This window comes from Lissotriton vulgaris, chromosome 4_1 (assembly GCF_964263255.1).
Source record: "Lissotriton vulgaris chromosome 4_1, aLisVul1.2, whole genome shotgun sequence".
Classification (NCBI taxonomy): domain Eukaryota; kingdom Metazoa; phylum Chordata; class Amphibia; order Caudata; family Salamandridae; genus Lissotriton; species Lissotriton vulgaris.
The window spans coordinates 172,342,660-172,366,797 of record NC_141691.1 but is presented as its reverse complement, the minus strand read 5'-3'; the positions used below and the strand labels follow the sequence as shown (position 1 = coordinate 172,366,797).

At 47.6% G+C, this 24,138-nt stretch overlaps 1 protein-coding gene across 9 annotated transcripts in view; it reads left to right on the top strand.

The window, feature by feature from the left end:
* LOC147718545 (phosphatidylinositol-binding clathrin assembly protein-like) overlaps positions 1-24,138 on the top strand; it is an 882,838-nt gene that overhangs the window by 805,480 nt on the left and 53,220 nt on the right. For all 9 annotated transcript variants that reach the window (XM_086918490.1, XM_086918493.1, XM_086918491.1 and 6 more), the window contains exon 18: positions 11,878-11,985. In XM_086918490.1, coding sequence (XP_086774616.1) covers positions 11,878-11,985 — 108 coding nt within the window. The remainder of the gene's footprint in view (positions 1-11,877; positions 11,986-24,138) is intronic.

Sequence of the window (24,138 nt, the reverse complement as noted above, 5' to 3'; positions counted from 1 at the left end):
ATTTTTGTTTGCGCTATTTTAAGTTCATAATTTAATGTGAAAAAGCACACTTTGATTTATTGCCCACTTTTCTCACTATTACAGGGCTTCAGATAACGCCACCCCTCATGGTAAAATTCTACCCAGATGGCAACCCCTATAAGTACTGCCCAATGCATTGATAAAAAGAACAGTATTGACAACCGGATTGTAATCTTTTTAATTCCAGAGTAGATAATAACATAAGCCCAATTTGGCGTTTTGTTTATATTTAATTAGTGATTTTATATAGCGCGGCCATAGCCCTTGGGTATCATGACGCTTTACAAGAGTAGCGCTACCAACAATCATCTTGAGGAATTATTTGGGTTACTGCAAGGGAAACGTGAAAAAGAGACATTCGAGAGTGCGTGGAAGATCATGGTTTTGACCAAGTGCCTTTCAAACAGAAGGGTAATCTTCTGCAGGGGGAGACTCTTCAGTAATGGATGACAAAATGCATCTATTTCTGGAAGTCTCGAATCTCCCTAAGAAGGCGGGTTTTATTCCCACAAGCGCTCAGAGTCTGTGAGTGAGTTTTAGAGGGAAGCCTGACACTGCACGCGCGCACCCCCTGACACTGCGCGCGAGCGTGCACGGACTCCTCGTCCTCGAGACAGGAAGTTAAGGGGTGCTCTGGGTTTTGCATGATTTCCACATACTTGAAGCGGCGCCCAGCACAAGTCGGCTGCTGCTCAGGAAGTCGTATATGTGTCTTTGGTGTTGCTTGTAAAATTACGTTTTTACAACCTGTTTTATGTTGTAACAGACACTTTCGGACACGCAGTCGTCTGAATGTATTTTATCATTGAAAGTCGAGGCGGGAGTGAGGTTCTGCCTCTCCCACCTGCTTGTGGGGTTGGCTGCTCTGTTTTCCTGACCTTGGTTTCAAAGTTGTTTTGAGACTATTGCACAGTCTGCACCCTCACACACACACTCTGCACCCTCACACGCACGCACACACACACACACACTCTGCACCCTCATACGCTCTGCACCCTCACACACACACACTCTGCACCCTCACACACTCTGCACCCTCACACACTCTGCACCCTCACACACTCTGCACCCTCACACACACACACTCTGCACCCTCACACACACACACTCTGCACCCTCACACACACACACTCTGCACCCTCACACACACTCTGCACCCTCACACACACACACACTCTGCACCCACACACACACACACACACACTCTGCACCCTCACACACACACACTCTGCACCCTCACACACACACACACTCTGCACCCTCACACACACACTGCACCCTGACACACACACACTCTGCACCCTCACACACACACACACTCTGCACCCTCACACACACTCTGCACCCTCACACACACTCTGCACCCTCACACACACTCTGCACCCTCACACACACACTGCACCCTCACACACACACACTGCACCCTCACACACACTGCACCCTCACACACTCTGCACCCTCACACACACACTCTGCACCCCCCCCCCACACACACACACACTCTGCACCCTCACACAATTACACTCTACTGAATACAAAATACACTCCACACAATACCACTCAGTGCCACATAATTATATGCTACATAATTACACTGCGCTCAACGTAACATACACTCCAAATACCACTCAGTGCCACATAATTACACTCTACTGAATGCAACACACACTCCACACAATACCACTCAGTGCCACATAATTATATGCTACATAATTACAATACAACATACACTCCACACAATACCACTCAGTGCCACTTAATTATATGCTACATAATTACAATGCAACATACACTCCAAACAATACCACTCAGTGCCACATAATTACACGCCACATAATTACACTGCACTCAATGCAACATACACTCCAAATACCACTCAGTGCCACATAGTAACACGCCACATAATTACACTCCACATAATTACACTATATCTATCATCACCACAGCATCACTCAGCACCACCACAGCATCCCTCAGGGGCACCACAACATCACTATGCGCTACCACAGCATCACTGAACGCCACAGCAATACTCGACACAACCACCACATCACTCTGCACCACCACACCATCAATCTGTGCAACAACTGGTGCAAATATGTCCTCTCAATGTTTCAAGCTTTATTACAAATGTCACAAAAAGAGGTTATTTCACTTCTGTTCTTGGATTTTCGTCACAATAAAATACACTGAACATAATCTTCACGAAAGTTATTTACAAAAGTTTAAGCTATTGCCATTATAAATTACAATAACTTTTATTTAACTATTAATTATTAAAAAGAAATAATAGCAATTGTTATTTGTAATATCAATACATCTAAGTCCAGTAAATACAACACATATTGCATTACAAATGCTATGGTGTCACATTTGCGAAAGTTAAAAGTATTGGCATTGTAAATGACAAAACTATTAATTTCGCGATTTTCAAAACCAACACATAAATAAACAATGTGTCATTTACAATACCAATAGCTCAAACTTTCCTAATGCGAGACTATTGCATTGCAAATTAGTTGTCACCTGCGTTTCCATGGGGTGGGTGTTTACCTGTTGAGCCCCCGAGCAATGAACTGCTACTGGGGGTTTAAACAGGGCTGGAATGAACGGAGAACTGTAGAAGCTTCCAGCTGCTGCTTGCCTGCTTCCTTGGTGAACTAACTGGGGTAGGGAGCTCCTGTGCCGCACTGTATACCTGCTGCAAAGGGTTGGAAAATAAAGTAGGGCTCTAGGTGAGCAATGCGAAAGTGAGCAAAGCTCTCTTCGCCTCGATTTGAAGTGGCAGTGCGCTCTCTGATGACAGCCGTCTGGGGTGGGAACAGGGGGTCCCATGGAATTCCTAAACTGCGCCGGGCACACCTTTTAAAAGGTGCGCCCAGCGCAATAAAGCAACATTCACTTCATGTATAATACGGCCCGTGTTGCTCAAAGCTTCCGTGTCTGAGTACCCGTCCCACAACTGCAGATGTCCGGTGTAGTGCTGCGACGCAAGGCAGATCACAGAAGGAGCTGCATGTTCAGACCTCTCCTGCGGGCATGGGACTTTACCAACGTGCAGTTCATAGTTACACTTTACTGCCTTCAGAAGAGCAGGGCCTGGAGCATGGCGCCTGGTAGCATGCTGTGGTGCTGCACTCCCACGAGAGCCTGGCACACTGCCCTACCAGGTGTGCCCATCCATTGGACAGGGTGCCACCTCTGCTCCATGCCCTTGGGTCAGTGTTCTTCACGGCCTGCTTCCTTTGCAGCCCGTTCTGAGGGGCCATCTTGTGCTTTGGGCACACACCCCTCTTGCTCGGACAGTGGTAGAGCATGTAGGACCCGCTGGTTTCAACCCATTATTTAATGGGTGCAGGCTGGTGGATAAGGCAACAACAGTAAGTTGGCTCATCACTCCCTTTCTAGGCTCTGTTTCGTGGTATTTGGCTGTTTGTATGCACCCGAGCATATTGTATAATGCTATTAAAACAGAGACTTTTTAGTTCGATCCTGAGCAGCGCATGTGCTGCTCTTCGAAGCACGCTTTATTCAGGTATGGACTTGCTAAGATAAGCTTGCAGTTTTGTCCTATCGCTGAAGGTTGGTAGGTTGGGGAAGAAGTGTCTGGGGCGTCCTTTAACAAGCATTTGCAATGCAATAGGTCTCACTTTTGCGAAAGTTTAAGCTATTAGCATTGTAAATGGCAATGCCTTTTATTTATGGTTTAAAAGAAAAAACATAAATAAAAGGCATTGCCATTTACAATGCCAATAGCTCTAACTTTAATAATGCGAGACCTATTGCATTGCAAATGCTTGTTTCAGAGGGCTCCCGTTGGGAGACCTATCTCTCCTTTGGGGAGATCTTCCTCTGGACTGAAAATGTTTATCTCTAGGAGGAGTCTGTTTAGTATTTTCCCACTTCTTTTTAGGAGTAGTGAGATTATTTGTAATAAACACCTTTTCAGGATTTTCTGTTAATTCAGGTTTTACTGGTTTCCCACCCAAACTATCTCTTCCTAATTCTTCATAAGATTTTTCAATAATTCTAGCAAGCTCATATGGTTGATGTGTTATCTGTTTCTTTTAACTTTTGGCGGATTGCCACGGATGCTGCTTCACCTTAAATGTTAGCTAATGATATAGCTGAGACCTGTTTGAAATCTTTCAGTAATTTCATACCTAGATTTAAGGCCGGTTCTGGACCGTATTCATTTTGAATCTGCCTCAGAACGTCTGGTATTACCGCCATGGACGGTACACCATGTGTTTTTGTGTAGATTGAAGCAAAGACTGTACCCCAAGTGTCACAGTCCTCCACATGTGGTGCGTTCCCCATTGGTAGACCGATTGTCAGAATTCTGTGTTTCTCATGAGGTGTACTATCAGGGAATACTGCCTCTATCTGAGTAATTTTTTGGGCTAACCAGAACGGAATTTGTTCCCTCTTTGCGGGTAATTTACCAATGACTGATTGTATAGTCTGTGGTGTTATTTTATTTGGTTTTCCCCTGGTGAGGGGTGTGCTGTGGAATCCTTATCGCAGGTTGGACTGTTAAAGTCCTCATGACGTATTGAACCAATCGTCTGTGTATTTTAATTAACTGTTTCAGCTGAGTTAACAGTTCTGGACCCTGTCATTCCGTTAATGTCAGTATGTGGTGTATAGCTGGCTAGTACCGGTCACGTAGCTCCTGGTCTCTACCTAGTGGACCAAGCCTGGTAATGTGATTTTGGTGTTATAGGGCGTCTTTAAACCAGAGCTGATGCTCTTGGTAAGTTATTGGAATTTCAACGTCCTCAAAAGGAACGTATTCCGCTGGTGGTTCCTCTGCTTTGTAGTAGTGGAACTGCTGTGTTACTGGATTTGCTTGTGGAAAAGTAATCCATGAATAGAATACCACTGTCTGTCGATATTCATGTGCCTCTATAACAAATATAACTTTACCACCTCTCGATGATACCCCATTTTCTATAAGTTTTATAGTTATGGTTTTCCTTATATTTGCCAGGATGATTATAACATCATCGTCGTTTTCATTAAACCCCGTAACATCTAAACCCGGTTGATTCACATCTACTGCAGCTCCACCGGTTGCATTGTTTTCGCCGTTAACGGACATTGTTTAATGAAAGTTTGCAGAACAGGTTTCAAGGAAACAAAGATTAGGTGCACAATATTTTGGAACACTGTATCCTTCGTTGAATAAACCAAAAAACGAATACATAGGATTTTTGTCCTACTCAGTTTTGGCGGATATTATCCTTTTACCCACTCCAGACGTCTATTGGAGTATTTTACGGGGAAAAGGGGTCTGTGTGAAAAGCACGACTGAGTTACTCTAGTATCTAGCATTAAGTTATCGCCTTACCGAACGTTGGGCGCCATGTAGTGTATTTCCTATATTCCCAATAGGCTCTGCGCATTGGAATAATATATACTGTAGTTTAGCCGTAGGACTGAGGTCTACTAGGTCTCTACCGAATATATTGAACTTAATAGTGAGTGCCAGCTAGCTCAGAGGTCACTAGAAACTTTCTTGAATTCACAAGAAGGGATTAGTTTCTGATAACCGCATAAATATGACAACTTTTTTTCCCAAGAATAAGAAATCAAATCTCTAGAGTCGCGGAAACAATAGATAACTATTTTACTCAGTCAATCGTGCCAGAGGTGCTGAGAAATAGAGAGACAGGCGTTTTCAATAATAGTATTTATTGAACAGTCTTCTTTCTCAAGCATTGGAAATGAACTACTACAATCGTAATGCTGGTTATAAATTACAAGGCATATAATACACACAGTATTATAAAGTAGTACTGTAAAAGAATTATATGGTTTCTAAGCCATAAAAGTGCATAAAATGTATAAAAAACATACAGTAATAAATAATGACTAAAAGTACTCAACTGGTGCTTCTAAAATACGCCTACCCCAGTATACCTAACCTAAGTCTGGTACAAGGGAAGAAGTAAGTGAGGAGTAGTCTAAGTTTAGTAGTTCTCTGCCAAGAATCTATTCCAAGAATTCTCTAAGAGGTCTAATCAGCTCCGTACCTTGGTTTTATAATGAAGGAGGTCTTGTATCTCTCTCTCAGGACTCGATTTCCCATATACCCGCAAGGGTAAGCCGGAAACACTGGAGCTGGATTTCTCGACAAGAGAAAAGACAGCGTCTCTCTCAGTGCGTCAGTTGGAGGGTCGGCTTCCTTCGGCACTTGCTGCTGCAGAGCGTCGGGCAAGTAGATAGTCTATCTACTCCAAACCACTGTGTGTTTGACTGGGCAAACCTGGGCATATTTATACTTTCAAGGTGCCGAGTTTGGCGCATGATTGGACTTAATATCGTCACTCAAAGGCTCAATTCTTGGAAAGCGCCAGGAGTTCTTGGAGAACTTAATATTCAAGCAGGGGGAAGTTCCTAGCTGCTGAAGGCGGCTTTTTCCAAGAAATCGTTGTTACTTCTCAGAACCTAGTGGAAGTAGCCATGCCGTATTTGGGCTGTCTGGCTTAGACCAAATAGGGTAGTGATTTCTATGCCTATATAAGGACATGAATCGGGAAAATTACACTAGGGGCCTAGATTCGATTACAACAGTTGCAGTTCTATTTACTTACATACATACGCATGGACATCTGTATTCTACCTTTGCTAACTCCATTCTCACCCTTTGCGGGAAAACAATCTAACAATGGAGTTGATGCCCATGCGCACTATCACCGAAAGGAGGAGTCACCCACCTCGTGACTGGAAAGACTTCTTCGAAGAAAAACAACTTGCAAACATCCGGACCCAACACTAGATGGCAGGAGTATGCAAAGCATGAGAATCTACAGCTCTACATGCCAAGAACAGATGCTTACTGGGTAAGTAACATTGTCCATAAATATACATAGATATATACATACACACTTACAAGCAATGCCAGTTCCCGCAGGAGGCAGAGAGCGCGGGAGCCTTCATGCTCCACCCGTGGTCCCAATGGAGAGTGGGTACCTTGGAGGTACCCACTTAAAGAAGACCAGGCCCCAGGGAATGGGGTCCCCGGTGCCGAATTCGGCCTAGGAAGAGGGGGCCACTCACCCCTGCTCCCCCCACCCAACATGTCTTAGTGGTCAGGTCCCGATGGATGAGGTACTCGGGCCAATATCAGCCTGGGTAGAAGGGCAGGATGGCCCCCTCCCCTAAATAAAAAAAAAAGGCTAGCCCCCACGGGATTGGGCTCCCAGGGCCGAAATCGACCAAGCAGCTTCCCTCCTCAAAAATGCCTGGCCACGGTCATGTTGGATCTTGGCATTTCATCAGGACCGGGGGAATCCTCATCTATTCTAGAGGGGACAGTTATAGGTGTGTGTAACAAAGGCCACTTCCTCTACAATCTGGACTTGTGTCGTAGTCAAAAGTAAAAGGGTTGAAAAAATGAGGAAAAGTGAGGTATACCTTCTGGAGAACAACTAGAAGGAGGGTTGTTTTGGCCCCAACCGCAATATGTCGAGGGAGGAAGCACTCAGCTGTAGGTCCTCTGAAGTGCGAGACCTACCCAAGTCTGAACAAATGCCAAGATCCAGCTGGACTATTCAGGGCATGAAACATGTCGGCCAACTTCAGCCCACACGTATCACTCTGATCTCAAGCGGGTATAATTTCCCCTCTTCAGCTACGACAGTCAATTGTTTTTACTCATAGCATAGGAACCCAGCGAATAAAATTGTTTTTTGGGAGTCCTATAGCTAGTTTAATCCACACTTTTTTCTTCCCATCTCTACTCACTACACATACGCCCCAGTACCATTTTTTAGCTTCACGTCGGCAACCTGATAAGACCTCTGGCAAAGTGTGTCCTGTGGGGCCCTTTGGACATTGCAGAGCTGGCCCAACGAGGAGCTGTCTGATGATGAAGCATTACACCCTTCGGGGTGTGTGAGGGCTCCTGCTCCTAATTGGAGCTATTTCATCTTCAGTTTTTCTTCTCCAGAAGGAACAACTGGTATCTACAATGTAAATCCCCCCTTACACTCCCACCCCCACCCTTAGGAACTGCATACCCTTCATTTTGTCATTTTATGATGTCTACCACCGAAAACAACGATTAGGGATGCTTTTTGCATTTCAAGCTACGGAACAAGTATGCGCCTCAGAGCATTGTGTGTTTGGTTGACGGAAAATATTTATTTTGAAAAAATGTGTTCCCTAAGTGCAAACAAGGTAAGTAGCGGAAGGCTACAAGTCAGCCAACCAGCACACTGGGAGACCCCATTGTGGCACATACCCATGGATAGGGAGGGCAGCCATCCCATCTGGAACAGAAGTGAGCTAGACAACAACGGCATCCAGTCATGAGGAAGAGTTGATTCAAATCCAACTCTGTATATTGCAAACTGTATGACATATATCGGTCATAAGTGTATACTGGCGACACTTTTTGTATGACATATGTGTCATTTTAGCGAAAATTACTTAAGCCTATAGTTTAGATTGGGGCAGTGTTAGTACATATTTGAGTGTTATCAGCATGACTTTTCAAGCATGCACCCCTGCTCTGAGTGAGTCTCTGGTTTCTGACCTTTTTTTAATCGTTTGGCCTCCGTATACACAATAATCATGCATGGATGCTGAGGACTATTGAGTTATGGAATGAGATTCAGACTGAAAACATCACAACGTATGGCGGTATATAGCGGTGTATACAGCACTATATGTTTGAGATACAATTGGAACAATTTAGTTTCCTATTGATGATTTCTAGTGATTCCTGCCAGTAGCTGGTCTCATCCGAGCCCTGCGAGGTAACATTGTTTTTGTGAGACTAATCATAGAAGCTAAGTCCACATAAAATAATTAAGTAAAATAAGTTAGATAGCTGTATGCATTTCACAAAGTGCTAAGATAAGGAAACAAATAGGAAGGACAAAAGCAATTGCACCACATTCCCCATCCCTAGTTACCCAGCCTCTCTCCCAATACTCATTACCAAAAGTAACTTAGAAACTAGCTGAAAGTCTGATAGGGAAAAAACAGATTTCATAGAAAGGCAAAGAAAATGTTTTACCCCCATAAATCACTGCAACCGGAAAGCATTCAAAAGGTAGTATTCCCGGTTTCATTCAACATATTTTTCTCTGACACTTCCAATATTTACCTTTATTTTTGACATTCATATGAGATAATACATTCCCAGGATACTGAAAGTGTAGTTTCTTCTTCCCAAAACCAGACAAATGTCTAATTACTGAAGAGAGTCTGAACATGTCTGTGCTCTTTTACTTTGTCTGGCATTTTTGTTGTCACCTTGCCCCCACCCACCCTCTTTAGTTATGTTTGTGCAATTTAGAACATTTATTCAGAACGTTTTTATTGAAAAGGGTCCCACAGGTCTTCTGGAGACTAGTGAAGCAATAACTTGTGAAGTTTTCACAAGGAAGGCAAAATATTTGTGAAAACTAACTCCTGATTTCTCCAGCGCATCAATGGACTAATATTGAGGCACTCTTTGCACAAAATACCCTAAGCAAGCTCATACAATTACAGACAAATCATCAGCTATGCTTCCATAAACAGCCAAATTGCCATCCCTCACTTAGTGTGACACCTCACACACCAAATGGAGTCTCTGGGCTGAGGTGGGTGGGGTTAAAGAGAAAGTCTGTCTGTTGTACCCATCCTGTGTATATATAATAACCAAGAAAAGACACTACATTATATTTTGTGAGTGATCATTATGCTTTGCTTAGCATCCGTAATAGAATGACTAATACTATTATAAGACCTGGCGAGTTCTTCTGTAACATAGATTTCTGATAGAGACTTATAGCTGCAAATTCCTTACTTTTGGAATATTTCCCAGGCATTAGACTGAATCTGGAAAGATTTCAATAGTACTTCTGTGCACCAAAAGGCAGCACTCTGTTGCTCCACACTGATGCTGTTCTTCCCCAGAAGTTACGTGCGGGGCCTAGAAAGGTTATTTTCTAGCGGGTAGACGTCAGTTTCTTTCTTTCCGCACCACCAGACGCAGTTCCGGACCTGCTTCTCATCTCCCACAGACCCATTCCTCTTCCCCGCCCCCCCCCCCCCCCCCCACAATGTTTTTGTCCGTGTGCAAGAGATATCATCCACTAATACAAGGGATTTTAAACTCTGTAAGGAATGTCGCAAAGAGATGCCTGTGCCAGATTCTCACAGGGGGTATGCCTGTGGTGTCTGAGGTCGGGACATGACTCCAAGACCTGCGAAGTCTGCACGTCGATTAACCTGAAGGTTACTTTGTCACAATGGGCAAGAAAACACAGGTTCTGAACTGCTGCAAGTCCAAGGCTCGGTCCAGCTACCATTCCTGTAGTCAAAGGAGCCGGTCTAGAGTCTGGTCTTCGTCGCACTTCAGGTCGTCCGTAAACATAAAAAACTCTAGTCACAGCTAAATCCTCTTCGTACCATTCCTACTCCCCTGACGAAGCCCGTGGGCAATGCTAGCCATCCTGCTCCAACTCTCAAAGTTGCCAGACTTTGAAGACTATTCTGCAGCTAGCATCAGTACAACCCAAGTTTCCGGGGCCTACAACCACTATCTACCAGGTTAAAGAGTTCCTCACAGCTATGCTGCGGCTCTATGAATATCTGCCTACTCACTCTGGCACGCCTTCAGGTCCCATGAAGCTGAAAGACCTTCCACCTAGAGTACCGCTAGCGAGTTCGCCCTCTGCACCAGCTGTACCCTCTGAGACGCTTTTCCCCTGTGCTCCAGTTCCATGTCTGTCAAACCATCACCCTACCAGTGTTTTATTCTCCGCCTCACACCTCTCAGGAGGAGGAGAGATTTAATCACTCGGGCTCAAAACAGCACTCGGTTTCTACATTGATCATACCAAAGACCACCAGTTTTCTCATTTTACAAGGGTCAAAGCTGCTGCTACTACGACGCTAGCACACGGCGTCCCTGTCATAGACAATTAGGAGGCTGCTACATGGGCATCTCTCAATAAGTTCACAAACCACTGTAGCCTGGACAGCCAAGTTGGCCGAGAAGGGCAATTTGCCCTCTTGGGCCTGCAGGACTTTCTGGTTTGAGTCCATTGACTACCCTCCTCCAATTAGGTACTGCCTGGGATTTATTCAGAAGGTGAGAAATCTGTAGTTAAAAGTCTCCATCAGAAGAGCAATATCTTTGGTAATGCTCCTTCTGGTAGAGACTATTTAGCCGCAGATTCCTCACCGACCCTCCCCGTTCTATAATTGGACGCTACTCATTAATAAGAGACAAAGGTCTAAAAATCTGCACACTGTTCTTTCAATTTGCTTTTTGGGCTCCACGTCTGGCTGCGCTCAAAAGCTGATGTCAGTGCTCAGGAGTGGCGTCTGTTTAGGCCTCATGCATCACTTCTGAAGCAGAACATGGTCAGTACAGAGCCTTATGACACCTTGTTCCAGCGCGCAGAGATACTATGAACATTTTTCCTATTTTCTGGATCCAGCATGACACCTGGGGAATATTCTAAAGGTGAGGAATGTGCGGCTAGATAGTCTCTACCGTAAAGAATGTTACTGAAGGTAAACAATTTGTTCTCTTTCAGCTCCATTGCTCATCTTCATCTCATCTACCGTTCAATGTTTCATCGGCGAGAAAATGCATTTTCAGCAGTTATTTTTCACTATGTTTAGAACTTTTATTTTTAAGTTGCAGTATCAACACCAATGCATTGGATTTGAAAGTTAAGTTTTCCAGTTCAGTACAAAATAAAATGCATTACATTTAAGCATATTTAAAGTCTCCATGACGTCCACAATGTTAAATTGTTTATCAGTTTATTTATCTTTCCAGTCACTTAAAAAACATGTTGGTTGTCCTTAAGATCATCACTTTCTTTCCGACTTCTGTAGGTACCCACCCAAATTGGAGCACCACCTCTAATGGCACCGCAGCCAATTATATACACGCAACCAGGTTTAAGGCCAACAAACCCTTTTGCATCAGTCTCTGGAGCTCAGGTAACTGCATTTTGCATTTTTAGCGCACAAGGGGCTGTTTCAGACATTTCGATAATGTGCAGTAATCATGATAGTAAAAAAGAAGCATGCTCAAGTCAGCTGCCATACATGGGCATGGGTTAAACATACTTATAATTGCTATATTGACATCAGTGCTTTTTTTACGCTGCTATGAGTGCTCATCGAGGGCCAGATGTACGAAGCATTTTAACAGTCGTAAATGCTTTGATTAGGTGTTTGCAACTGTTAAAATGCTTTTTCGAATGCACTCATCCATTTTAGGAGCCAGAAACTTTTTTCTGACCTCCAAAATGGAATTCCGAAAGGATACTGATTCGGTTTCTGGAAGGGGCTTATTGTAGGCATACTTTCTAAATACCAAATCAGTATGTAATGTATCTGTTTTTTTCCCACCAAAATTAGGATGCTAAAAATTGATTTCTGAGGAGTACTTCTCCTGGCATATTTCTCACCTATTGAATAATCCCAGGCCTCAGAATGGATCTGGTTAACTTCAAAGCTCTATGACGCCAGCCTGGGATTTTGTGTTGGCACCGTTAGTGACATTGGGCGACCCTACCAAAGCCATCCAGTGCCCATGCAGTGCAGCAACATGGATTCCAAGTATTCACAGATTCGGAGCTCGCCTTCTGAGAGAGGGTTTATGTGAGACTTCTTCAAACAGACAGTAAATACGATTTCATTGTGGTGCTATTTCTCACCCGAACCATTAAGGCTTCAAATTGTCGGCACTATGAGGGCCAGGTGTCCATTCCCTACTTTATTTGTCTCCAGAGTTAGTTGCGATGGAGCCATCTGACCCGTCACCTGACTTTCCCCGATGCAATGGCCGGAGTCTGACTTCAAGCCACCTGGCACTCTGCCAGCGCCAGTACCAGACTACCCAGCTTTTCGGCACTGGGGTTTGATGCAGCAGTGTTTCTCAACACTGTGTTCACCGTCTTGGCACCAGCATCTTTGCACCGGCAACTGCCCCTCTCATCTACCTTCAGGTTCAGTTTGGCTGTATGGCATGCCTCTGTTTATGTATTTTGCACTGGAGCCGTTCACAGCCTCACATTCGGCTCCCCATGTCGATCAGGTACCCCTCTGATGCCAGAGCAGACATTCTGTAGTAGGGGATCTCTGTGTATAGTCATAATCTAGTGAATAGTCCCGCCCATGTGCGTGGACCCCGGCATTCGAAAATAATCTCTTAAGTTGTCAAAATCATGCAGAAACTGCAAAGACACTTAAGAGAGAATTTAAAGACAAATAATGCAGCCTATATCCACAGGCTACACTGTCCAGTACTTCAACTAGAAATTCCACCAAAAATCACCACACACAGCCCAGCCTGCCAGTTTCTACCATAGAGAAACCTGCCTCCCCCAGTCCAAGACTCAGGAATGATAGAGAGGAAGGTAGGGACAGACAAGCCCCATAGGCTGCCATTATGTGGCTTAAATAGGATACTGTGCCTTTAAGAGAACTTTCCAGACTTCTCCCAGTATCCCAGAATGCATAGCAGGTCCAACTTACTTTCAGTTCTTTTTTCCGGCTCCTGCTTACAGGACCCTGGCATTGAGCTCTCCCTTTTTCAAGGGTTTATTGAATTCGTTTTTGCACTTTTTGACTTTTAAAAGTGCTGTAATTACTGCTTGGTGTTCTCTTCTCACTTTTGTGCTGTTTTTTAGGCGTTTTGGGGCTCCGAAATGCCTGGCCTTTTTGTTAAGTGCCCAGCATGTGAGAGGAAGACCCATGATGTCTGCATCGTGTGCCTTCCAGAAGATCATGGCCCTGAGGAGTGTGTGATCTGCCAGAAACTTTCTGCTAGGACACTCAGGGACAGATTGAAGATCGGGCTGGCTGGCCTGGAGGATAGGCGCCAACGTGCTGCAGGTGGGTCTGGGCAGCCTGGGAGGGATCCCTCTGCCTCTGCTGAGGCCCCTGGGGGGCTCCCCGGGGGCAGGAAGTCCAGCCAACGATCCCATTCTCCGTCGACGTCGAGGGCTTCGACGACGGCGTCGAGAGGGATGACGACGGCGTGCTCCCCGTCTCCCCGGGGCTCCGGGTCGAGACGGCGTGACGGCTCGACGGCGAAGGAGAAGCCGACGTCGAAGCCGCCGTCGACGTCATCGTCTTCATCGACGTCGAGGTCTTCATACCGACGCCGAAGGCGCAGGGACGTGCATCGGCGCTCGCCGTCGAAGCGGCACCGACGCTCGCCGTCGAGGCGACACCGTCGGTCGTCGTCGAGGCGACACCGCCGATCGTCGTCGAGGCGACACCGCCGATCGACGTCGAGGGGCTCCTCGACGTCGGGGACATCAAGACGACGACGACGATCGACGTCGAGGGCGGACCGCCCGACGTCGAGAGGGCGACGTGAGAGGTCGCGCAAGAGGGGATCGACGTCGAGGAGTCGACGTTCGACGCCGAGGATGAGAGGGTCGACGTCGAGGGGACGACGTTCGACGCCGGAGTCCAGGAAGCGCCGTTCGACGCCGGAAAAGCGTCGTTCTGCGTCCAGCAGACAGCGGTCAGCGTCGAGGAGTAGGTCTCCCTCTCCCAAACGACGCAGAGGGGGCTCTAGCCCCAGGAGTCACGCCACTTCCAGTGGACGCAAGAGGAAGAGGTCGCCTGCGGATGGGGATGGATCTCCGCACCCGTCCCCTAAAGGGTCACCGGGCTCGGTGTACTCGGAAGTGTACACTCCATCTCGACCCGGGACTCCTGCTCCTCCACCCGTACCGAAGGAGGACCCTCCGCCCGTGCCACCACTTCCTACGGGGGATCCTGCTCCACCTCCGGTCCCACCGCATGGGCCCACCCCGCAGCCGGTGGTTCCTCCGCCGAGGTCCACTTCACTGCCGTCACTGCCTGTTCCTCCCAAGGGGACCCCGAAACCGAAGCCCCGGGAGGATCCGAAGAGTCCCCGTGAGAAGCCACGGAAGACCCCTCCTCGCAAACCGAAGGAGCGCCCTAGAGCTGGCAGGTCTCGTTCTCGCTCTAGGCGCAGATCTTCCACGAGGTCGAGACACCGCCATAGGAGGCGCGAATCTCGCTCCCGCACGAGATCGTCTGGGACCAGGGACTATTCACCTACGCTGTCGGGGTCACCGGACACCAGAGTGTCCCCGATAGATGACCTGGTTGCCTTTCAAGACGTCCTGTTGAGGGGCGCGGCGAAGCTAGGCATTACACTGACAGTGCCTACTCCGAAGACGTCCGTCATTTTCGAGACTCTACATCAGAGGCACATGTCTCGTCCCCTCCTGCCCTTGGTGCCGGGCTTGGAAGAACCGGCTATGGCGCTGTTTCTCACCCCGGCTGTGACGAGAGCGGCCCCGTCCAGACTACTAAAGAAATACCGGGCTCCCGACTCGGATCCGGCCTTCTTGAGAGCGGAGCCTCCGCCTGACTCCGTCATCGTCACGGCGGCCCGCAAGCAGCACTCCACCACCCCGACCTCCACGGTTCCCCCGGACAAGGAGTCTAGGTGGATGGACTCGGCGGGGCGAAAAATCTGTGGGACTTCCGCGACATCCATGAAAGCGGCAAGTGCCACGGCTCTGTTGGGGCGTTACGACCGCGCCCTCTGGGACTCCCTCGAGCGCTTTGCGGAGCATCTACCTCGGGAGCAGCGTGAAGACTTCATGGAGGTCCTGAGTGAGGGGATGCTGGTGGCCAACCAGATAATCAGCGCGGCTGCGGACTCTTCCCTGTTGGCTGCTCACGGGTTCTGCCACGGGATCAACAAACGGCGCCACGCCTGGCTCAGACTGACGTCCCTGAAACCGGACGCGCAGCAGAGGGTGGCCAATCTGCCGTTTTCCGGGGAGACCCTCTTCGGGAAGCACGCAGATGATGAAATGGCCCGCATGAAGGCGGAGGCCGAAACACTGACGGCGGTGGGCCTGGAAAAGCCCAAGGAAACCAAGAAGCAGTACCGCCCTTTCCAACGGCGGTTCGGAGGGCAAGGCCGAGGCCGGGGACAGGCTTCGGGGCACTCGCAACAGCAGCAGCCGTTCCGTAAGCCGTTCCAGAAGCGGCAGAAGGGCAGAGGAGGCCAGCAGTCGGCTTCGGCGCCCAAGGGCCAGGCGGGGCCTAGGCCCTAGGAACTTACTTCCCCCGGATCCGTTACCCACTCCGGTAGGGGGAAGCATCCAACTTTTTCTGGCAGAGTGGAGAAAAATTACTCAGGACAAGTGGGTGCTGAATATTGTTTGCAATGGATACAGTCTTCGGTTCACCAGCCCTCCTCCAGCGATTCCCCCGGTCAGCTCGCAGTTTCAGCTGCGCGAGCTTCAGGCGGAGGCGGATATCCTGTTGAGGAAAAGGGCGATAGAGGACGTACCTCTGTCTCAGAGAGGAAGAGGTCTGTACTCCCGGTTCTTTCTGGTTCGCAAGAAGGACAGGAACGAGTTCAGGCCCATTCTGGATTTGCGACAGGCAAACCAGTGGATTCGCAGAGAAAAGTTCCGCATGCTGTCGTTGCACCAGATCTACCCTCAGTTGCAACAGGGAGACTGGCTTTGCGCTATAGACCTACAGGATGCTTACTTCCATGTGCCCATTGCACACAAACACAGGAAGTTCCTGCGGTTCCAAGTCGGCACCAATCACTATCAATACACAGTACTCCCATTCGGACTGAAGTCTGCGCCAAGGACATTCTCGAAGTGCATGGCGGTGGTAGCGGCACACCTGAGGAAGAACAAGGTGTTCGTCTACCCGTACTTGGACGATTGGCTGATCAAGGCATCCTCCTTCTCGGAAGCGCGAGCACACTTCCAGAAGACGTGCGTTCTCTTGAACAAGCTGGGGTTGCACATCAACATGGCCAAGTCTGTCCCGACTCCGGTCCAATGCATACAGTACTTGGGAGCCTCCATCAATACGCTGTCAGCAAGCGTGTCTCCTTCGGAAGAGCGACGATTATCACTCCTTCGGAAGGCTCAGGCTCTCATGACGACTCCATCTACAACAGTGAGGACGGTGTCTTCTCTACTGGGATCGATGGCCTCTTGTATCTTCCTGACGCCGCACGCACGGCTGCACATGAGACCGTTGCAGGAGTGCTTGGAGGATCAGTGGGATCAGAGGAAAGGATCTTGGGACGACAAGATTCGCCTGTCGCTGCATGCTCTTCAGTCCCTGAAGTGGTGGTGTTCGGCGGAGAATCTCCTCAGAGGGGTTCCCTTTCACAAGGACATTCCCACGCAGACTGTCGTGACGGATGCGTCTCTTCTGGGATGGGGAGCGCACTCCGGGACTCTACAGATTCAAGGCACGTGGTCACCGATGGAGGCCACGTATCACATCAATTTCCTGGAACTCAGGGCTGTTCACTTGGCGCTGAAGGCCTTTCTTCCGTCCTTCCAGACCAACTCTCTGCTTGTACAGACGGACAATACCACCACGATGTATTACCTCAACAAGCAGGGGGGCTCGAGATCGCGCACTCTGTCGCAGGAGGCGCAAGCGATCTGGCACTGGCTCCTAGCCAGAGGACTGACGATAACGGCCACCCATCTACCAGGTGTGCAGAACGTTCAGGCAGACGCACTGAGCAGACTGCTTCAGGAAAACCACGAATGGGTCATGAACGACGAAGTACTAGGAGAAGTCTTCGCAAGGTGGGGAACTCCAGACGTAGATTTGTTCGCCACCGCCGAAAACAGCAAGTGCAGAGACTTCGCCTCCAGGTACTTCCAGCAAGGGACGCTGGGGAATGCGTTATGGATCGACTGGACGAACAGCTTTCCTCCCATTCCCCTGATTCCGGCGGTGCTCATCAAGCTGGCCCGGTCCAGGGCTCGGATGATACTCATCGCCCCGGAGTGGCCCAGGCAGTGGTGGTTCACGGACCTACTTCACCGGTCTCTCCTTCCTCACATCCGGTTGCCGTGCAGGCCGGACCTTCTCACGAAGTTCGGGGGACGGATGTTACACCCCAACCTCTCGTCTTTGAGTTTGGCGGCATGGCTCCTGAGATAGTGCAATATGGCCATCTGAATCTGCCCGACGATTGCATGGACATACTGAAGGAGTCCAAGAGACCTTCCACTCGGACTTCATACGCTTACAAGTGGAAGAGGTTTTGTATCTGGTGCCAGTCTAAGAACCATGATCCTACGACCTGTAAGGAAGATGTCATCCTTCCCTACCTTTTACATTTGGCGCAGTCTGGCCTTAATGTGCATTCCATTAAGGTTCATCTGGCTGCATTGACTGCCTACAGGAAATGCCCTTCACAGACTTCCTTTTTCCAGATCCCCGTGATCAAAGATTTTCTGGAAGGATTGAAGAAAGTATTCCCTCCTGTCAGGCTTCCCTCGCCTTCATGGGAATTGAATGTGGTGCTGTCCAGATTGATGAAGGAACCTTTTGAACCTATTCATAAGGCTTCGTTGCAGCACCTGTCCTGGAAGGCGGCGTTCCTCGTGGCCATTACATCGGCCCGCAGGGTGAGTGAAATTCAGGCGTTGTGTTGTAATGAACCTTATACTGTATTTCATGCTGCTAAGGTTGTTATGCGTACTCACCCTAAATTTCTTCCCAAGGTTATTTCTGACTTTCATGTCAACCAGACTATAACTTTACCTACGTTCTTTCAGAACCCTTCATCCCCAGCGGAGAGGTCTCTCCATTCTCTGGATGTTAGGAGGGTGTTGAAATTTTATCTGGATAAAACCAAAGATATCCGTAGGTCTGACCAGTTGTTTATCAATTATGGATCGGTCAGGACAGGTCTTGCGACCTCTAAGCAGTCCATCTCTAGGTGGATTGTGTCCTGCATACAATTGTGTTATCAGAAAGCTAATAAGACCTTAGGAGGTAAGCCTAAGGCTCATTCCACCAGGGGCAAAGCTGCCACGACGGCTCTGCTCCGTAACGTGCCGATTGCTGAGATCTGCAAGGCAGCCACTTGGAAGTCGGTTCATACCTTTGCTAAGCATTACTGCCTGGACACTGACGCAAGGGCAGACGCTCAGGTTGGACAGGCTTCGCTGCGGAATTTGTTCGCACAATAGTGGCATTATGTATTTATTCTCCACCGCCGCTTAGTTGTGGGGATGGGCTTGCCATTCTATTCACTAGATTATGACTATACACAGAGATCCCCTACTACAGAAGGAGTAGTTTCTGTCCTGTAACTCCAGTTCTGTAGTAGGGGTATCTCTGTTATAGTCATAAGCGCCCTCCCTCCTCCCCGGTGGAGAATTCTTCATGTGAACAATGCTGCAGGTCTGGCGTTTTATACGCCTTCAAAAAGAACTGAAAGTAAGTTGGACCTGCTATGCATTCTGGGATACTGGGAGAAGTCTGGAAAGTTCTCTTAAAGGCACAGTATCCTATTTAAGTCACATAATGGCAGCCTATGGGGCTTGTCTGTCCCTACCTTCCTCTCTATCATTCCTGAGTCTTGGACTGGGGGAGGCAGGTTTCTCTATGGTAGAAACTGGCAGGCTGGGCTGTGTGTGGTGATTTTTGGTGGAATTTCTAGTTGAAGTACTGGACAGTGTAGCCTGTGGATATAGGCTGCATTATTTGTCTTTAAATTCTCTCTTAAGTGTCTTTGCAGTTTCTGCATGATTTTGACAACTTAAGAGATTATTTTTGATTGCCGGGGTCCACGCACATGGGCGGGACTATTCACTAGATTATGACTATAACAGAGATACCCCTACTACAGAACTGGAGTTACAGGACAGAAACTACTCCTACTCGACCCCCACTCTTCTATAACTGCCGTAACTGGCTCCACGCTTGAGGCCACCAGCACCAGACCCTATGGCGCATCTTCAGGATCTCCCTGTAGGAAAACCAGTACCACAGGTCAGATCCAGAAGAGAGACCCGAAGATTGATAGAAGAGGAGGCATAACATATGATGCATGTCCTATGGTCAAATGATCAAAGAAATCTTCAGCTCTGACTATGATACCCTTAACTTAGATGGAATAGGGGAAGCCTCTGATCAACTAGGCCCTTTTTTGGCATCTCCTCAGTTAGTGGCCTAGATACTTCAATGGAAATGGAATTCCCATTGGGGCCACCACTTCCAGAACTAGAGTCCTTCATCGTAGTAGTGAAGAAAGCTGCAGAACTGCTAGACTTGTCACTTTCCTCTGTGGACATAATCACTAATATTCTAACAGAGGTCTTCCTACCTTCAACTCAGATCTTGGAGTCCTAGCGCCCTGTTAATGATGTCCTATTGGAGCCAGTACTGGCAGTGTGGGAGAAGTTTGCTTCAATGCCAACAGTGAAGAGCTTAGTTGTAAAGTGCTGTCTTCCAGCACCAGGCAATCCAACCTTCCTGTCTGATCACTTATCTCTGGCGAGCCTAATTATTCAAACCTCTGGAAGGTTTAAGCAAGAACTTTTTCTCAGCTGGAAGTATGGCATTAAACGTTTTGAACGCCACTTGCCTCCAAGCCGGGTATACCAATACCCTATGCAACATGGTCCATCTGCTCCTCCCTCGGGTCCCTGGTGATATGAAGGCTAATATTTCATAGGTCATCAAAGACTGCTAGAATGCTTCATGCCCCAGCATTAAGTCCTTCGGACTCAGTGACCAGCACTACGCAGTCCTCAGTAACGGTCTGCCGTCTTTCTTTGCTTCGCACTTCGGGTTTAGATATGAAGGCCAGCCTTATAAACCTACCTTTTGATGGCTACCGCATATTTGATGATAAAACCGGCTCAGCTCTGGAGCACTTTAAGGCTGGCAAGGCTACAGCCAGGTGCTGAGGCCTCCGATTCCCTTAACACCAGTTTGCTCTGATGCAGACACATTAGCCCAAAACCCTCTGGTTAAACAATGCAGAGGTTAATCCAGAGGTAAGAGATGTGGATCCCTCCAGCTAGCCTCCTGCTCCTCGTCAGCACCACAAGGAAAGCCAGCCTAGTTTGCTTCTGCCAACACACCAGGAGACTGTGGGAGGCCATGTGTCCTCCTACCAGCTTGGATAGCAAATTACTTCGGACCAGTGGGTCCTTCAGATAATAGACAGGTGGTATACCTTACCCCAACTCCAACTTCCCTTGCCCCCCACTGCTCTCTGTCCTGTCCTAAGACCATTTTTCAAACTTTAAGCAAGAAGTGGCAGTGCTCCTTCTGAAAGGAGCAGTGAATTTAATGCCAGCGCAAGAGATTGGACAAGGATGCTGTTCACTGTATTTCCTTGTTCCCAGAATGGATGGTGGTCACATCCAATCCTCGACCTTAGGGTCCCAAACTTCTACCTCAGTAAGGAGAAGTTCAAGGTGCTTGACCCTAGCTCAGGTCCTGTAGTCATTGAAACTGGAAGACTGCATGGTGTTACTCAACTTTCACGATTGCATACTTTCCCATCCCGATTATGCAGTTGAACTGAAAGGATATACATTTTGTAGTGGGTTCTACCCAGTACCAATTTGCAGTACGACCATCTGGTGTGACATCGGCACCTCAAGTCTTCATTAACATGATGGCGGTAGTTACAGCTCATCTCACACAGTCAGGTATTCCAATTTTCCAAAACTGGTCTCTTTATGACTTTTACCTGCACACCCTGCTCCATATGTGTTTTAAGTGTTTTTTCTGATATCCTGACAGTTTTTAAGTGTTTCTGTGCATGACCTAGCTGTTAGGTAATATTGTGTTTGAATATGTTGGGAGGAGGGGACAGTCTTCCACGGGGTTTCCCGAGTATTTCTTATTCTCTACTCAGTGGAGCCACAGAGCGGCACCATTTTTCGTCAGTGCGCGCTCTAGTCTTTTATGTGTAAAAGCAGCAACACTGTGTGGACGCGCTGCTGGCGTGCCTAAGGCAAGCCCATCAGCGTCTCGGGGGCGTCCGGCGCTGGGCACGCTGGGTCATGGAGCAGAGAATACAATATGGGAGAACAATGCTTCATAGACTAGATACGCATTGTCGCATCCAGGGTGAAGTTGTGAGAAATGGGCCAATTTTCGATGTTCACACTGTAATTGGGTCTTTCCATGCAGAGCGATGGGCTCTACAGTGGTGGGAGCTCATAGCAAAGTGAGTCGTCGAAAAGAGAAGCATGGCAGGACTTTTAAGGCTCTTTTGCTTAACACACTTTCTCTTCAGAAACATGAATCTCAGGTCTTTGGCCTTCTGCAAGACTCGCTCCCCGATTTAATGATTCTAACTGAAACTTGGTTCACTAAATTTTCTAATCCCACTGTTGCCTCCGCTATACCACCTGGGTACAAGGTGCTTAGGAAAGGCAGTCGTACTGGGAAGTGGAGAGGTGAAGGGGGGGGGGGGGTGGGGGGGGGGGGGAGGGAGGGGAGTTAGGGTGTGTGGCCATTCATTTTAACAAAGAATTTGATTGTACGTCCATTAACCTGGAAGTCTTGGAGAATGCAGAATGTCTTGGTTTCCACTGCACTCTATCTTCCCACCAATCCCTTGCCGCTCCACTAATATATAGGCCTCCTGGACCTGCGGGCACCTTTTTGAGATCTGTTAATGAGGTGATTGCACCCCAGGCCCTCAGATACAGCCACTTTCTTGTTTTAGGTGATCTAAACCTGCATTTGGATAAACCTATGGAGTCTGAGGTCATCTCCCTTACAGAGACTGTCTCCACGCTCAATATAGTCCCCTCCGTATACCTTCCTACTCACAGTTTGGGTCACACCCTAGACCAGATTTTTTCTAATGTTGAGCTGGAGGTTGATCAGCCATTACCCCTGGTCCGGTCGGACTATGCCTATTTGGTTTGAGAGTGCCCAGCTCTTGGACTGTCATCCAGGACCCCCCTAATAGGGTGGAAAATAGGTACAGAGCTCTTCACAGAGTTTTTTTGTCAGCTCAGGGGGACGCCCTGAAAAAGTCTGTCGCTCCTTTATCAGGGTACCCTGTCGGAGACAAGCTTGAACTGGAATCCTGGCTGAGACAGAACGCCCATGAATTAGTCCCACTGACTATACGCACTACCAAGAGGGCTAGGCCCTCAGCCCCCTGGTTCAATGATTTTCTAAGAACTAGCAAAAGGGTATGCAAACTCTTGGATAGGAAGTGGCGGAAAAACTATAATCCTGATGAAATTTTCATCTGGATAAGAGACTTTTTGAGTGCAGTCTATTTTCGTGTAATACAGCGAATTGTGGCGAATATATATATATACGTTTCGAGCGCGCAGCAGAACAACACGCTTGACGACACCATGTGCTGGCCAAAATTCTTTTATTTAAGTCAGCCCTTCGGACGCGTTTCGCCTGACCTGCAGGCTTGATCACCGAAGGTTTATGTCTTTTAGCGGCCATTATAACCTTTGTGCAAAACAAAACCCCGATCACGTGACCATGAACTACAACGTGATAGACATGGATAACAGACTCGTAGTCCAAACTGTATACTGCATTATCATGGAGTCAAAACCCTTAACATCAAACACATAATATTGTGAGTTACACGGATTTAATACTCTCTTGAAAGTGCAAAAATGTGTGTACACGTGTGCAAGTTATTTCGGCATAGCTGTAACAGCAATTATGTATTCGGGCTGGAGGAAGCCGTGATGCTCCCCTGCCATAGCCCGATTTTTTCTAAATGCCACATTATCAAACTTGTACATCGTCATCTGTTTTGGATAATGCCCCAGTGGGCATATGAATCTATGCACAACAAATAAATCTTATATCACTGCTGTTTGTTATTAAGCCTCCAGTGGGCTTATAATGTCTTATGTCTATCTCTAAACCATGTGCAAAACCCCAATTATCCCCGTGTTACAAATTGATTGCATTAAAAACCATACATTAAAACCTTAAAGTTACGCTTAATTAGGTTGCTGTTCCTTAATCCAACATTTCAATATTATGCTTATTCCATATCATGATAATGCGGTACTATTCATAAATGTGTGATCAGGTCCTCTTCCACATTCAGACCCATCGGTGCCTTAGTATTTAATTCAACAATGTAACGCGATTCCAAACGTCTGTTTTTTTCAGTCTGTCCCCACCTCGGGCACTATGCGGCACATTATCTATAACAAAGTAAGTTAATCCTGTGTCATCTTTGTTATGTTCAAACTCGAAATGCCGAGCCACCGGATATGCTTTGTCAGCACTTCTTATGGCCCTCATATGCTGTAAAATTCTCAGGTGGACAGGGTTGAT